This window comes from Hyla sarda, chromosome 6 (assembly GCF_029499605.1).
Source record: "Hyla sarda isolate aHylSar1 chromosome 6, aHylSar1.hap1, whole genome shotgun sequence".
NCBI classification, from domain to species: Eukaryota; Metazoa; Chordata; class Amphibia; order Anura; family Hylidae; genus Hyla; species Hyla sarda.
Genome location: NC_079194.1, coordinates 254,771,184 through 254,787,304, shown reverse-complemented (window position 1 = coordinate 254,787,304; position 16,121 = coordinate 254,771,184). Strand labels below are relative to the sequence as shown.

General features: G+C 42.4%; 1 protein-coding gene across 3 annotated transcripts in view; it reads right to left on the bottom strand.

Moving 5' to 3' along the window:
* Positions 1-16,121, bottom strand: part of LOC130276939 (reticulon-3-like) — a 53,543-nt gene that overhangs the window by 18,654 nt on the left and 18,768 nt on the right. For all 3 annotated transcript variants that reach the window (XM_056526982.1, XM_056526981.1, XM_056526980.1), the window contains exon 3: positions 7,941-8,966. In XM_056526982.1, coding sequence (XP_056382957.1) covers positions 7,941-8,966 — 1,026 coding nt within the window. The remainder of the gene's footprint in view (positions 1-7,940; positions 8,967-16,121) is intronic.

Below are 16,121 nucleotides of genomic sequence, written 5' to 3'. Positions count from 1 at the left end.
AGCAATTTTACAAATTTTTCACGAAATTTTCAAAATCTAAATTTTTCAGGGACCAGTTCAGTTTTGAAGGGCCTTCTTATTAGAAATACCCCACAAATGACCCCATTATAAAAACTGCACCCCTCAAAGTATTCAAAATGACATTCAAAAGGTTTGTTAACCCTTTAGGTGTTTCACAGGAATAGCAGCAAATTGAAGGAGAAAATTCAAAATCTTAATTTTTTACACTGGCATGTTCTTGTAGACCCAGTTATTGAATTTTTACAAGGGGTAAAAGGAGAGAAATCTTCCTAAAATGTGTAACCCAATTTCTCTGGAGTAAGAAAATACCTCATATGTCAAGTGTTTGGCGGGCGCAGTAGAGGGCTCAAAAGGGAAGGAGCGACAGTGGGATTTTGGAGAGAGAGTTTTTCTGAAATGGTTTTTGGGGGGCATGTCACATTTCGGAAGCCCCTATGATGCCAGAACAGCAAAAAAAATATATATAAAAAATAAAAAAAACACATGGCATACTATTTTGGAAACTACACCCCTCAAGACACGTAACAAGGGGTCCAGTGAGCCTTAACACCCCACAGGTGTTTGACGACTTTTCATTAAAGTTGGATGTGAAAATGATTTTTATTTTTCACTTAAATGCTAGTTTTACCTCAAATTTTTAATTTTTACAAGGGGTAATAGGACAAAATGCCCCCCAAAATTTGAAACCCCATCTCTTCTGAGAATGGAAATACCCCAAGTGTGGACGTCAAGTGCTCTGCTGGTGCACTACAATGCTCAGAAGAGAAGGAACGCCATTGAGCTTTTGGGAAAAACATTTTTGGAATGGAAGTCAGGGACCATGTGCGTTTACAAAGCCCCCCGTGGTGCCAGAACAGTGGACCCCCCCAACATGTGACCCTATTTTGGAAACTACACCCCTCACAGAATTTAATAAGGGGTGCAGTGAGTATTTACACCCCACTGGCGTTTGACAGATCTTTGGAACAGTGGGCTGTGCAAATGAAAAATTTAATTTTTTATTTTCACGGACCACTGTTCCAAAAATCTGCAAGACCCCTGTGGTGCGTAAATGCTCACTGTACCCCTTGTTACATTCAGTGAGGGGTGTAGTTTCCAAAATTGGGTCACATGTGGGTATTTATTTTTTTGTGTTTATGTCAGAACCGCTGTAAAATCGGCCACCCCTGTGCAAATCACCAATTTAGGCCTCATATGTACATGGTGCACTCTCACTTCTGAGCCTTGTGTGTCCGCCCGCAGAGCATTTTACGCCCATATATGGGGTATTTCCGTACTCCGGAGAAATTGCGTTACAAATTTTGGGGGTCTTTTTCCTTTTAACGCTTGTGAAAATAAAAAGTATGGGGCAACACCAGCATGTTAGTGTAAATTTTTTTTTTTTTTTACACTAACAAGCTGGTGTAGAGCCCAATTTTTCCTTTTCATAAGGGGTAAAAGGAGAAAAAGCCCCCAAAATTTGTAGTGCAATTTCTCCCGAGTACGGAGATACCCCATATATGGCCCTAAACTGTTTCCTTGAAATACGACAGGGCTCCGAAGTGAGAGCTCAATGCGCATTTGAGGACTAAATTAGGGATTGCATAGGGGTGGACATAAGGGTATTCTACGCCAGTGATTCCCAAAAAGGGTGCCTCCAGCTGTTGCTAAATTCCCAGTATGCCTGGACAGTCAGTGGCTGCCCGGAAATGCTGGGCGTTGATGTTTTGCAACAGCTGGAGGTTCCGTTTTGGAAACCCTGCCATGCAATACGTTTTTCATTTTTATTGGGGGGGGGGGGGGGGGGGGGCAGTGTAAGGGGGTGTATATGTAGTGTTTTATCCTTTATTTTGTGTTAGTGTAGTGTAGTGTTTTTAGGGTACATTCGCACTGGCGTGTTACGGTGAGTTTCCCGCTAGGAGTTCGCGCTGCGGTGAAGAATTTGCTGCAGCTCAAACTTGAAGCAGGAAACTTACTGTAAGCCCGCCCGTGTGAATGTACCCTGTATGTTCACATGGGGGGCAAACCTTCAGCTGTTTCAAAACTACAACTCCCAGCATGTACTGACAGACCGTGCATGCTGGGAGTTGTACTTTTGCAACAGCTGGAGACACACTGGTTGGAAAACCTTCAGTTAGGTTCTGTTACCCAACTCAGTATTTTCCAACCAGTGTGCCTCCAGCTGTTGCAAAACTACAACTCCCAGCATGTACTGATCGCCGAAGGGCATGCTGGGAGATGTAGTTATGCAATAGCTGGAGGTACGCAACTACAACTCCCAGCATGCAGAGACAGCCAGCCGATTGCCGTTTGGACATGCTGGGATTTGCAGTTTTGCAACATCTGGAGGGCTACAATTTTAGAGAACACTGCAAGGTGATCTCCAAACTGTGGTCCTCCAGCTGTTGCAAAACTACAAATTCCAGCATGCCCTGACAGCAAACAGTTGTTTAGGCATGCTAGGAGTTGTAGTTTTGCAAGATCTGGAGGGCTACAGTTTAGGGACCATTATATAGTGGTCTCAAACTGTAGCCCTCCAGCTGTTGCAAAACTACAACTCCCAGCATGCCCAAACAGCTGTCTGGGCATGCTGGGAGTTGTAGTTTTGCAACATCTGGAGGGCTACAGTTAGAGACCACTGTATAATGGTCTCAAACTGTACCCTCCAGATGTTGCTAGGCAACTCATCGGCTTCAGTCAGATCCAGCCGCACGTCATCGCTGCCCGCCGATCTCAGTCACCCGCAGCCTCCGTCGCCCGCCCGGATCGGTAAGTGGATCTTCGGCGCCGGTCCTATTGTGGGTGGGCAGGACGGGGAAAACGAAAGTTAACCCCCCCGCCCCCGATCTGCTATTGGTGGTCACGTCTAGACCAACAATAGCAGGGATATGAGGGGTGGCACCCCTGCCACCTCACTCCTATGCCTTCAGGGGGATCATGGGTGTCTTAGACACCCGCGATCCCCCTTATATTCCGGGTCACGGGGTCACTATAGACCCGTAATTGCGCAAATCGCAAGTGTGAATTCACTTGCGATTTGCTGCGATCGCTGACATGGGGGGGTCTGATGACCCCCCTGGGCGTTTGCACGGGATGCCTGCTGAATGATTTCAGCAGGCATCCCGCTCCGATCCCCGCCCGGCGCGTACGTCAAGGGTCCTTAAGGGGTTAATATATTACTCAGATTATTGAAAGAGGCTGAACCTCGTTTTAATAAACTGTAAGAAGAGAATGTATCTAAATGAAGACTTTCATCTATACAGCATGCTAAGTATAAGCTACAGATATTTTATACATATGACTATATTACAGGACTGTTACACAATAAGATTACAAAAGAAATAAAAAAGGAAATTAAAAGGTTCATCAATTGCTAACTGAACACCGTAAGGCCCCTTTCACACTATCTTTGTCACCCTGTAAAAACTCCCGTCATGAACCCCCGTCTGAAAGTCTCTAAAACGGCTGTCAAAATATTAATATTAATTTTTATGACAATGCTTCAGCACCAGTTATGTCCTGTTATGACTAACGGCCATTAATTCTGACTGCACAAAAAATGGCGCAAGCAATAATTTTTGTCTTGTCAAAAATAATGGTGGAATAACTGCCGTTAACATTGAAGTCTATGGGTGGCGGATATTCACAATTGACATCAGTTAGTGCCCATTGTTTTATGCTCTGTTATGAGCTGTTATTTGTACTGCACATGCTCAGAACAGCATCTTAAATAAGGAAATAAAATAACGGACATAAAACAGACTATAACTGTGCATGACCGATGAAATAACGAGTGATACTGGATGGAACATGTCCGTTATTTTGACAATGCCCGTTAAAATAAACATTGGTTGTCCGTTTACAGCCATTATCCATTATGGACAGCTATTTTGTCATGACCTATTTCAGCAGAAAAATGGCTGTCAAAATGCAGGAACATGACTGTAATGTGAAAAGCCCAAGAGATAGGAGGAAATCCTTCATGGTAAAGGGATCAGGCATGTTGAAATCCAATTCCCAAATTTTCCTCTAACCCCAATATCAGCTGTTGGAGGAAAGCTGGGAGGTCCCAATCCATATTAAGACCCCAGCTACACATTCCTAGGAAAGCTTATTCCTGATAACTGGCCTATGTAAAAGGGCCAGCGATCACCCGACTAAAACAAATGCTCCTTCGCCAACTGACTAGACGGCTGCATAGGAAAGTCAAACTATGGGACCCCTTAAGGACACAGCCCATTTTCACCTCTAGGACGCAGCCCTTTTTTTGCACATCTGACCACTGTCACTTTAAACATTAATAACTCTGGAATGCTTTTACTTATCAATCTGATTCTGAGATTGTTTTTTTCGTGACATTCTACTTTAACATAGTGGTAAATTTTTGTGGTAACTTGCATCCTTTCTTGGTGAAAAATCCCAAAATTTGATGAAAAAATTGAAAATTTTGCATTTTTCTAACTTTGAAGCTCTCTGTTTGTAAGGAAAATGGATATTCCAAATATTTTTTTTTTTGGATTCACATATACAATATGTCTACTTTATATTTTCATCATAAAATTGACAAGTGTTTACTTTTGGAAGACACCAGAGGGCTTCAAAGTTCAGCAGCAATTTTACAATTTATCACAAAATTTTCAAACTCGCTATTTTTCATGGACCAGTTCAGGTTTGAAGTGGATTTGAAGGGTCTTCATATTAGAAATACCCCATAAAAGACCCCATTATAAAAACTACACCCCCCAAAGTATTCCAAATGACATTCAGTAAGTGTTTTAACCCTTTAGGTGTTTCACAGGAAAAGCAGCAAAGTGAAGGAGAAAATTCAAAATCTTCATTTTTTTACACTCGCATGTTCTTGTAGACCCAATTTTTGAATTTTTACAAGGGGTAAAAGGATAAAATTTATACTTGAATTTGTAGCCCAATTTCTCTCGAGTAAGCACATACCTCATATGTCTATGTAAAGTGTTCGGCGGGCGCAGTAGAGGGCTCAGAAGCGAAGGAGCGAAAAGGGGATTTTGGAGAGTACGTTTTTCTGAAATGGTTTTTTGGGGGGCATGTTGCATTTAGGAAGCCCCTATGGTGCCAAAACAGCAAATAAAAAAAACATGGCATACCATTTTGGAAACTAGACCCCTTGAGGAACGTAAAAAGGAATTAAGTGAGCCTTAATACCCCACAGGTGTTTCATGACTTTTGCATATGTAAAAAAAAAAAAAAAAAAAAAAAAAAAATCACTAAAATGTGTGTTTCCCCCCAAATTTCACATTTTTGCAAGGGTTAATAGCAGAAAATACCCCCCAAAATTTGTAACCCCATCTCTTCTGAGTATGGAGGTACCCCATAAATTGACCTGAAGTGCATTACGGGCGAACTACAATGCTCAGAAGAGAAGGAGTCATATTTGGCCCCCCGCCCCCAGTCTGCTATTGGTCGGCCGCTCCGCCGATCAATAGCAGGGATAGGAGGGGTGGCAACCCTGCCACCTCACTCCTATCTCTTCAAGGGGGATCGAGGGTGTCTTGGACACCCCCGATCCCCCTTATTTTATCGCGGCGCCGCCGTTGATGGGCAGGGGGAGAGCGTTCCCCCTGCAAAAACCATAGATGCCGTGATCAGACTGATCACGGCATCTATGGGGTTAATGCTGCCGGGACCGGCGCGATCGCGGCCCCGGCAGCTGCGGTGGGACTCCGGCTGTGATTGACAGATGAGTCCCACCCGCGATCTCCTGCGCTGCCCGCGGCAGAGCAGGAGATTGCTTGGACGTATGCATACGTCCATTTGCGCGAACGTGTAATTCGCCTGGACGTATGCATACGTCCAATAGCGGGAAGGGGTTAAGACCCAGCTACACATTCCTAGGAAAGCTTATTCCTGATAACTGGCCTGTGTAAAAGGGCCAGCGATCACCCGACTAAAACAAATGCTCCTTCGCCAACTGACTAGACGGCTGCATAGGAAAGTCAAACTATGGGTCACACGTCCCCGTGAAAACAGGTGATGTGCACCTGACAATGATGCATTTAATGGGACTCACAATTGGTTTAATTTTTTTTTCAAATCCACTGGTGCCAGAAAGTTAAACAGATTTGTAAATTACTTCTATTTAAAAATCTTAACCCTTCCAGTACTTAGCTGCTGTATACTACAGAGTATGTGGAGTTATTTTCTGTCTGACCATAGTTCTCTCTGCTGACACCCCTGTCCATGTCCGGTACTGTCCAGAGTAGGAACAAATTAGTACTGGAAGGATTAAGATTTTTTAAATAGAAGAAATTTACAAATCTGTTTAACTTTCTGGCACTGGTTGAATAAGAAAAAAAAATAGTTTTCCATCGGAGTACCCTTTTAAGCCTCTAAATTAGTGGCAATCACCAAGACCCGCTTTCATTATTGGGGCAGAATCAGACCATGTAAAAATGCCCTTAGACCAACGAGTGTCTCAAACTGTACCCGTCCAGATGTTGCAAAACGTCAACTCCCAGATTGGCCGGACAGCTGTTCAGGTATACTGGGAGTGTAAGTTTTGCAACATCCGGAGGGCCACAGTTTGAGACCACTGCTTTAGATTGTCAACTGAACCAACTGGGTCTATGTATGACCAACTCTACAAAACAAAAAAAATAAAACCCTAAATGCTATTGAGCTATATTTAACTTTTAGTACAGGCAAGAAACAGGACTTTTTCTTGCAAATAAATGTATTTAATCTTAAAAAGTTCCACCCCCCCCCCCCCCAAATACCATATACACCAGATATTAAAAATATATAAAAATAACCAAAATAACCCTGCAGTTCATCTTCCCTCCATTTCTTCACAACAGACATGCCTTATTCCATAGACCTAGCTCATGATGAAGATTAAACTTAGAAAATGCATAACATATACCAGCAATTGCTCCCTGAATCACGTCTCTTTTGCAAAGAAAACAGAAAAATATATAAAGAATTGCAACCTGTCCCAAACAATCAGCCATCTTCACCCACTCACATTCCTGTGTCTGTGTGGAAGTCAAACTGCTGCAGCAGGAGCCTCCCCTCAAAGCTTTGTCTTCAAAAGATTACATGTAATATTAAGCCCCTAATCTCAGCCGTGTAAAAATTAAGAGCTTCAGGAAAGTCCTGCAGACTGATAAATCATGCTGGCAAATATGTTCAACATTTACCAACGCTTTACCAATTCTGGGAGCCTATAGGTATAACCCTGAACTGATGTAGGAGTGTTAAGAATATCATCAACTTGTCAAAAAGTGTAATCATAAAGAAACACTATAATAAAAAGGGGTTACCCCAACATTATAACTAATCACCTACCCACAGGATACGTGATAAGTATCTGATGAATGGGAATGGGCCTGCTGGGAGCTCATGCCATCTATTCACTTGACGGAACAAGGGTCCCCATTCTAAGGATCAGTAGGCATCCCAGTGGTCAGACCCTAACAGATCAGATGCCCATCACCTATTCATTGGGTTGGTAATAAGCTATATTCTTGGGATAACCCCTTTATAGAAGTATTTGTTATAGTTACAGTTCTTTTACACAGATGTCAAGATAATGAGAAAATATATATGCACAGTAGATAAGGAGAAGTACACAGGGAGGATACATACATGCCAATCCAAACGTACATAAGTACATAAAGGTAAAGAAGCAGGGAAAAGGTAAAAATTGGATAGCCGTGCATGGCAGCAATGTGTACAGAAAGGACAGGCTGCTGTGCCAAGTGCAAGTTGCACATGCGGTGAGTCAAAGATGTGCCGCTGGGCATCTATGATGCATATCAGCAATGGGTATTAAGACATCTAGAACATGCCAGTGGTTCATGGCTCATGCCAATAGTGCATGCCAACAACAGATGATTGGGCATGAACGGTGTAAGTCAATGTGAGGATCATGCCAACGGTGCAACTGGATAACAATTCTTCTTTACCTTTGAAAGTTGTAATACCAACAGTAGATCCGAGCTGCAATTCTGCTTCATCTGGTCTCTCTCTTAATTCATTAAAGTTGGAAGATTGGGGAGACAGAATTTCGGGAGAGGATTCACGACTTTCTGAATTCCAGTCTTGCACCCCAGCAGCCAACGCTTTTAGTGCTTCAATTGTCAGACTTTCCTGCACTTTATCTTCTGAGGATTCAGACTCTGAAGAATGAGTACTTTGAGGGTCATTAACACACGTTTCTGCCAAGTCAACAAAACCTTCACTATACGGGGAGTCTGGGGTCTTTGAAATAGCACTGCTGAACTTTTCAGGGACACTGTCGCTTAAAGGTAAGGTTTTGGAATTATCAGTCGCATTCTCAGACTTTGTAATGTCTTCTCTCCTAGGGTCACTCCCTTGGTGTGCATCACAGAGTTCCACCCAACCATCCTTGGCATGCTCCCGTTGATCTGCCAGTGAAGCTTTGACTCTCCATCCGGCATCTATGACTGTGTCATCAGATTCTCCAGAGCTATCCAAGTCTTCCTCTGCATCTGGCCACCGAAGATCAGTCTTTGTATCGTAAGAACTCTCTCCACTTTTTACAGAACCAATATCTATACACGTGTCTAGGTTGTGTTTTGCACAGTCTTCATATTCTGGCTCTTTACCAATTTCTTCTATGCCTTCATGCAAAAATGAAAACTGATGGTCCGATGATTTACTGGGCACCTCAATAGTAGCCAAATGTCCAGGCTCAAAGCCTTCTGGCCTAGGGGTCATTACATTATGCATGGAAAATGTGCTAATAATTTGCTCCTCCTTATTAACGCAACTTGGATTTTTATACCCAGTTAGGAAGGGCTCACCAGCCTCGGAAGATTGGTCATGGAGGGGCCTCTGGGTAGAAATTTGGGAAAGTCCATGGTTAGCAGCTTTGTCTTCACAGTCCTTGAGCTCAAAGCCTGAGCCGTTTGCAATCATTTCAAAGGGAGAGCCAGGCGATTCTGGACTGGGGTGTTTAGGATGGAATTCTGGAGAGAAGGGTGTCAGAGAAAATTCTGTAAAGTGTCCAACTAAGAAATATGGCCTTTTCATGACAGGGCAAAGACTATTACAACACAGAGCAATAACAAAAATATGGGCAGAAGGGTATGAGAGGGCATGAGCTACAATGCCACAGTTACCTGGCCCTTAGGTCTTTATTTTGCCCATATACAGTGTGTTTTCATACCTGAACGGGTCATACAGAACTTTCTCACATCATCACAGAAAATCTGAGTTTGTCATTTGGTACAACCCACGATACTACGATATAGTTCCAAATAGCAGTGGGTTATGTGTGGCCAAAAATCACGTACCCACATGAGATTTACTCACCCTGTTGTTCTAGTGTTCCCTGGCAGAAGCACATGTGATGCTGTAGCCAACCACTAGCCTCAGCAATTATGTGCCGTATAGAGGCCACTGGGGCCAGCGATTGGCTACAGCATCATGTGCAAAATATAACTTCCCATCATCACAGAAGTCTGCAGAGTGAGGGAGGGGTGAGTAAACTTTACATTTTACCCAAAATTCCACTTTGTAAAACTAACAGACCTACTTTAAAGTGGTACTCCACTGCTCAGCGTTTGGAACAAACCGTTCCGAACGCTGGAGCCGGCAGCTAGTGACGTCATAGCCCCGCTCCCTCATGACGTTACGCCTCGACCCCTCAATTCAAATCTATGGGAGGAGGCGTGATGGCTGTCACGCCCCCTTCCATAGACTTGCATTGAGGGGGCAGGACGTGACATCACAAGGGGGCGGGGCTATGATGTCACAAGGCCCAGGCTCCAGCGTTCAGAACAGTTCCAAACGCCGAGCAGCAAAGTACCCCTTTAACAATATGTTTGGACACTGTTACCCACTGCATGTGGGTGTTATTTTGGCAGCCTGTGGCCCATAGTTCTACATAAGACTGTAAACTATGTAAGTTAGCTTGAATTCTTACAATAAAACACCCTGTGTCATATGCACAGGTTATAGTAAACAGACTAAAATTCAGCTCTGCTACATCTGAATATAAATTCTTACTAAATGTGCAGCTATCATGGGATACGGGAGGAGATATGACACCATAGCTCAAGGCTCAGCTCTGAATGACCCTCTCAGGTGCCGCCAACAGAAAACAACGCAAATACTATCTGCTGCTTCAAAAGGTGGACAAACTGTCTTATAGGTTACACTTTGTACACCATTTCCTTTATTTCACATTATTTAAATGTAATTTAAAAAGCAGTTAAAGTATCCGATAGCATTCCCAAACCGCCCAAAATGGCACCAGAATGGCAGTCCCATGTTACTTACATTGACTCAAAATAAGCTGTACAGGCTACTGCACGCACGCCCATCCGGGCTCTGCTTAGCAAAATGACAACTTGCAGGCAGAAACAATTGATGGCAGAGCCATTCTGCTCATCGTGCTTCTCCTGAAAGTTCTGCTCTTGACCACCTAATGCTACAGGCACTTTTTGCCAAGCAGGGTGGAGATGGGCATGTGCTCGCAGTAGCCTGCACAGCTGATTTGGCTTCATAGAAAGGGACGTAAAGCGAGTTCAATAATCTGACAGCACCAGCCTGACTGCTGGTCAGATGTCCCAGAACTTGCAGCTGTCAGTTCAGGTCATTAGAAACGTGGTCAGGCTGGCATTTACTGTGGTAATACAGACAAAAAGCAGCCATATTACATCTATGTCAAATTGGCCTTAACAGAAGCAGGAAGGTGGAGGCGGTCGTACAGATAACACGGGTACGGGTGGGGGTGACCCACACTTCTCAGTAACAGTTACCCTCAGTACAGGAGATCCCTCACGTTGAAGGGAAAACAGTACTGCATTTCAGAAGGTTTGAAAAATATTAAAAGAATGAAGATTGCAGACTGATATATAAAGAAGTGCAAGGAAAAACGTGTGTGGATCAACTGATTCCAGAAATGTATACAGATTTGTAAGTTACTTCTATTTAAAAACTCAATCCTTCCAGTACTTAGCCGTTGTATGCCCTGGAGGAAGTCATGTAGTTCATTCCATTGAAACACAGTGCTCTGTCACCTCTGTCCCTGTCAGGAACTGTCCAGAGCAGAAGAGATTTTCTATGGGGAATTTTTTACGGTCCGGACAGTCCCTGACATGGGGAGAGAGGACTGTCTGACAAACTACATGACTTCCTCTGGAGCATAAAGCACCCGATAAGTGCTAGAAGGCTTCAGATGTTTTAACAGAACTAATTTACAAACCTATATTTGTCACCAGTTTTGTTTTTCCATTTTTTCCCCTCTCTGGAATAACAAAAAAAAGAAAAATAAATTTTTTTCTCCAAATTTTGAAAAAGCAGCCGGCACAACTCACTCTCTAACCATAATCCTCTTTCACTGTGCTCAGGTGGACATGTAAAGTGGACATTATGTCCAATTTGCTTTTTTCCCCATCTTTTTTGGTTTAGTTCCAATACACACAAAGGGAATAAATATGTGTATTACAAAACATGTGTTACTGCAATCCTTCTCTGTGAGAAATACTTCACTTTCTAGAAATATTTCAGGAGAGCCAACATTTACGGCTATGACCATTTGCGGTGGTGCTCTATTGCTATAGCAAAGCTTTAATCCAAAAACTGTCTTGTATAGAAAACAATGGCACTCACCAGGCGTTTCTTCCTCATGGTTTATTGCAAGAAGGTGCAGTAAGAACCAACATCTTGCCGCAGCAGTGACGCCAGTGTGAACAAAGGTACCAGCTGTTTCCTGCCACTAGGCACTTCAACAGACACCATCTTGCAATAAACCATGAGGAAGAAAAGCCTGGTAAGTGCCAATGTTTTCTAATAAAAGATTTTGGTCAAAGTAACCACTTATCAAACCTTTTTTTCTGTTACAAAGGTCTATGTGGCAAATGCTTTGTGTCTGGAGACAACCCCCCCCCCCCCCCCCTCCACCAGGATGCCACCAATCACAAAAACAGGGGTAGGCTGGGTTCACACCACGTTTTGTTAAATACGGTTCCCGTATACAGCTGGGAGGAGGGGGGGGGGCAGGGCTTAATCGCGGCGCCCGCACTCAGCCGTATTCGTTTTCGGCCGTATGCGGTGGTTGACCGCGCTTTTGTCTACGGTCTGGAAACCGAATACGGCCGAAAACGCAGCCGACCGGAGGCTGCGGTCCACTCCGGTCGGCTCATAGACATACATTAAATACGGTTCCCAAAAAGGCTGAGTGCGGGCGCCGCGATTAAGCCCTGCCCCCTCCTCCCAGCCGTATATGGGAACCGTATTTAACAAAACGTGGTGTGAACCCAGCTGTACTTGTTTGAATAAAGTGGAATTTGGACATGCATGCTACTGCTCAACTCAACTGGCATGTCCCACCACACTTTTAAATAAAGAACCCCCCATTTATGCAAGAGGATCAGCTCCAATATAGATAAAAATAAAGAACAAGATGGTAGTTGTGCTTTAATTGGCGAGAAAAGGAAAGTTTTGCAAAGGAAATGCACAGGAAAGTATGATACAAAAAGGTAGAAGCAATAACCAGAGAACGAGCTGCAAAGGGTGGAGGGGGTTCATATATACAGCAGCAGAATAATCTTGTGATTTTACTATAAGGTTACACAATGTGACTATCTGGCTCTTTACACCACTAAGATGTGCACCCCCGCAGTTATTTCATTGGTTAGGAGTAGGTCATTTTTCTAATTTTGCATGAGTATCTGACTTATGAAGCAGATCACAGATTATATCTATAGGTTTCATATTTATTTTTACACTTGGCTGGATAAAGAATTCAAACATAGCTCCCCTTTACAATGTATAGGATCTACTCAAAGATTTAGCGCATACTCACACTAATTATATTATATATATATATATATATATATATATATATATATATATATATATATATATATATATATATATACACACACACACACACACACACACACACACACACCTTTAACTTGTAAAATTGTAATTTTCAGCCCAACCCATTTTGTCTCAAGATCTACTTCATGTTTTCTGGAAAAGTAGAAAAAAAAAAAAAATTTTATATATATATATATAAGTTTATTTTAATTTTTAATAATATATGAGTTACTATATCTAGTTTATTCTGAATTTAATATATATTTTTCTAGAAAATCTAGAAAACATGTAGTAGACCTTGAGACAAAGTGACTAGAATGTTGGGCTAAACATTACAATTTTACAAGTTAAAGGTGTATTCCAGGGAGTAACTTTATATGTAGAATTATATGTACAGTGTTCCCTCAAGTTACAATATTAATTGGTTCCAGGACGACCATTGTATGTTGAGACCATAACTCTATGGAAACCTGGTAATTGGTTCTGAAGCCACCAAAATGTCATCCAAAAATAGGAAAAAGTGAGGATTATACAAAAATAAGTAGATAACTAATATATATATATATATATATATATATATATATATATATATATATCTCAAATCCTTACATATAATAGGTAAGAAAGATCTGCTGGGAGCTGTAATCACTGTCTATGTCAGTGTTTCCCAAGCAGGGAGCCTCCAGCTGTTGCAAAACTACAACTCCCAGCAAGCCCGGACAGCCGAAGGCTATGTAGAGGACAGGAGCTTCTTGGGGGTCCTGTACAGTACAGGCAATGTCCTAAAAAAGTAACATTGAGTCGCCCTCACCTGGTGTCCAAAGGAGCAGGTAACCCTGGTACAGGTAAAGAGTACAGAACATGTAATACCTCTCTGTACTGTAGGGGGCGCTACCAGACTTCAGTCAGTGCATACACTTCAGTAATACAGGGGTTTTACCAGTAAATTGCCCCTTCTGATTGGTTGGTTCTTCCAGCCATTTACACGTTTCACAGATCTGGACTGTCCGTAGCATTGTATGTTGAGTCTGGTTTCAACTTACAAGGGTCCAGAAAAGACCATTGTATGTTGAAACTATTGTATGTTGAAGGATCACTGTAGAATGATGCCCTTTTTACCAGCTGCCTCAGCATAATAAGGACTCCCACAAATACCCCTTTAATAAACTCACAAAATGATTGCATATCCCTTGGACTCTCTCATTCTCATGATGCATGGGGCCCCAGAGGTCAGACCACCACAGATGATAAAGGGGCTGCAGTCCTGTAAAGCAGCCCCTCTGTCACCCAGTCAACCATGGAGCAGGAACTTCAACACAGAAGCTTCGGGACCAGGATGGCTGCTGTAAAGAGGTCAAACCCCCACCAATAATAAAGTCATTGTGTATCCAATCATTTGAGAAATAAAATGTTCTTAACATTTCTGTACAACCTTTTTTGCTCTAAGAATAACCGATTAGCCCTACAAGCTCTTGCAGTAAGCGCTGTCTACACGCCATATAGTCACATTGCGATTACAGCTCATAAGATTGCAGACGATTAATAGAAACAATAGCATGCTTTGTTATACAAGCAAGACCATGCCAGAAAAAGGGGGACGTGAAGTTTATAACCAATAGAAAAGAGATATAGCAACAAGCCAAAATATTCATCCCATCACAAAGCACTCACAACACTTGAAAGATGCCAAAGAGAAATAAAAAGCACAGTGGTCCCTCAAGTTACAATATTAGTTCCAGAATGACCATTGTATGGTGAAATCATATGTTGAAACCATAACTCCATGGAAACCTGGTAATTGGCTTTAAAACCCTAAAATGTCATTCAAAATAGGAAAAACATACAGATAAAGATATTTACAGATACATACAAAGATATTTCTTACATATAAAGCAAGAAAGATCTGCTGGGAGCTGTAAATCACTGTCTATGTAGAGGACAGGGGCTTCTTCAGGGTCCTGTACAGTACACGGAGTGTCCCAAAAGTAACATGGAGCCGCCCCCACCTGCTGTGCAAAGAATCAAGTAAAATAAAACACGTAGCACCTTCCTGTACTGTAAGGAGGCACTACCAAAGAGACAGTCCGTAATACAGGGGTTTTACCAGTCTAAACGCCCATTCTGATTGGTCAGTTCTTCCAGCCATTGACACGTTTCACAGATGTTGACTGTCCATAGCATTGTATGTTGAGTCTGGTTTCTGGTCCAGAAAAGACCATTGTATGTTGAAAATATTGTTACCTGAGGCCATTGTAAGTTGAGGGATCACTGTGCAAGTATTTTAAGCAAAGCCGGATAGCCCATACATAATACATAGAGCCAGGGCTCCAAGAATGACAAGCCTGTGTGCTGTAGATTACAGGGCATTACTGCACATCAAAGCCACCAGGGGAACCTATCAGTTTTATGATATTGAATATTAAAAGGGGTACTCTGGTGAAAACCTTTTTTCTTTTAAATCAACTGGCTACGGAAAGTAAAAAATCTTAATCCTTCCTGTACTTATTAGCTGCTGAATACTACAGAGGAAATTCTTTTCTTTTTGGAATGCTCTCCGATGACATCACGAGCACAGTGCTCTCTGCTGACGTTATAATAATAATAATAATAATAAGTCTTTATTTATTGTGGTCCTTAGTGGGATTTGAACCCAAGGCCCCAGCACTGCTGACAACTGAGCCACCATGCTGCCCTTAGCATACATCTGCTATGCATGGTTGCTAAAATGGACAGAGATGTCAGCAGAGAGCACTGTGGTCATGATGTCAGCAGAGAGCTCTGTGCTCGTGATTTCATCAGTGTTCCAAAAAGAAAGGAATTTCCTCTGTAGCATTCAGCAGCTAATAAGTACTGGAAGGATTAAGATTTTTTAATAGAAGTAATTTACAAATATGTTTAACTTTCTGGCACCAGTTGATTTAAAAGAAATAAGGTATTCACGGGAGTACCCCTTTAACATAAGCTATTTCATACAGGTGTATGATCACTGTGGAGTCCAGACCTAATAAATCCAAGAATTTATAGTCACCCTTTATCCAGATAATTTCACCACCATGTCTAGTCCCCTATATTCTACAATAGAATTACCCTGCTTATATTATACATCTAGCCGTGCAATATAACACCTGCCCCTTATACACACGTCTGTCTACGGCATATTTGGCCACTAATTGTGGACAACCTGACCCTTAAAGAGGACATGTGGCCAACCTCCAAAAAATAAGACTGCGCTATCAGGTAATGGGTGGGATCAGTCAGCGGGTGTGCATTGGGTATACATGCCCCTTAAT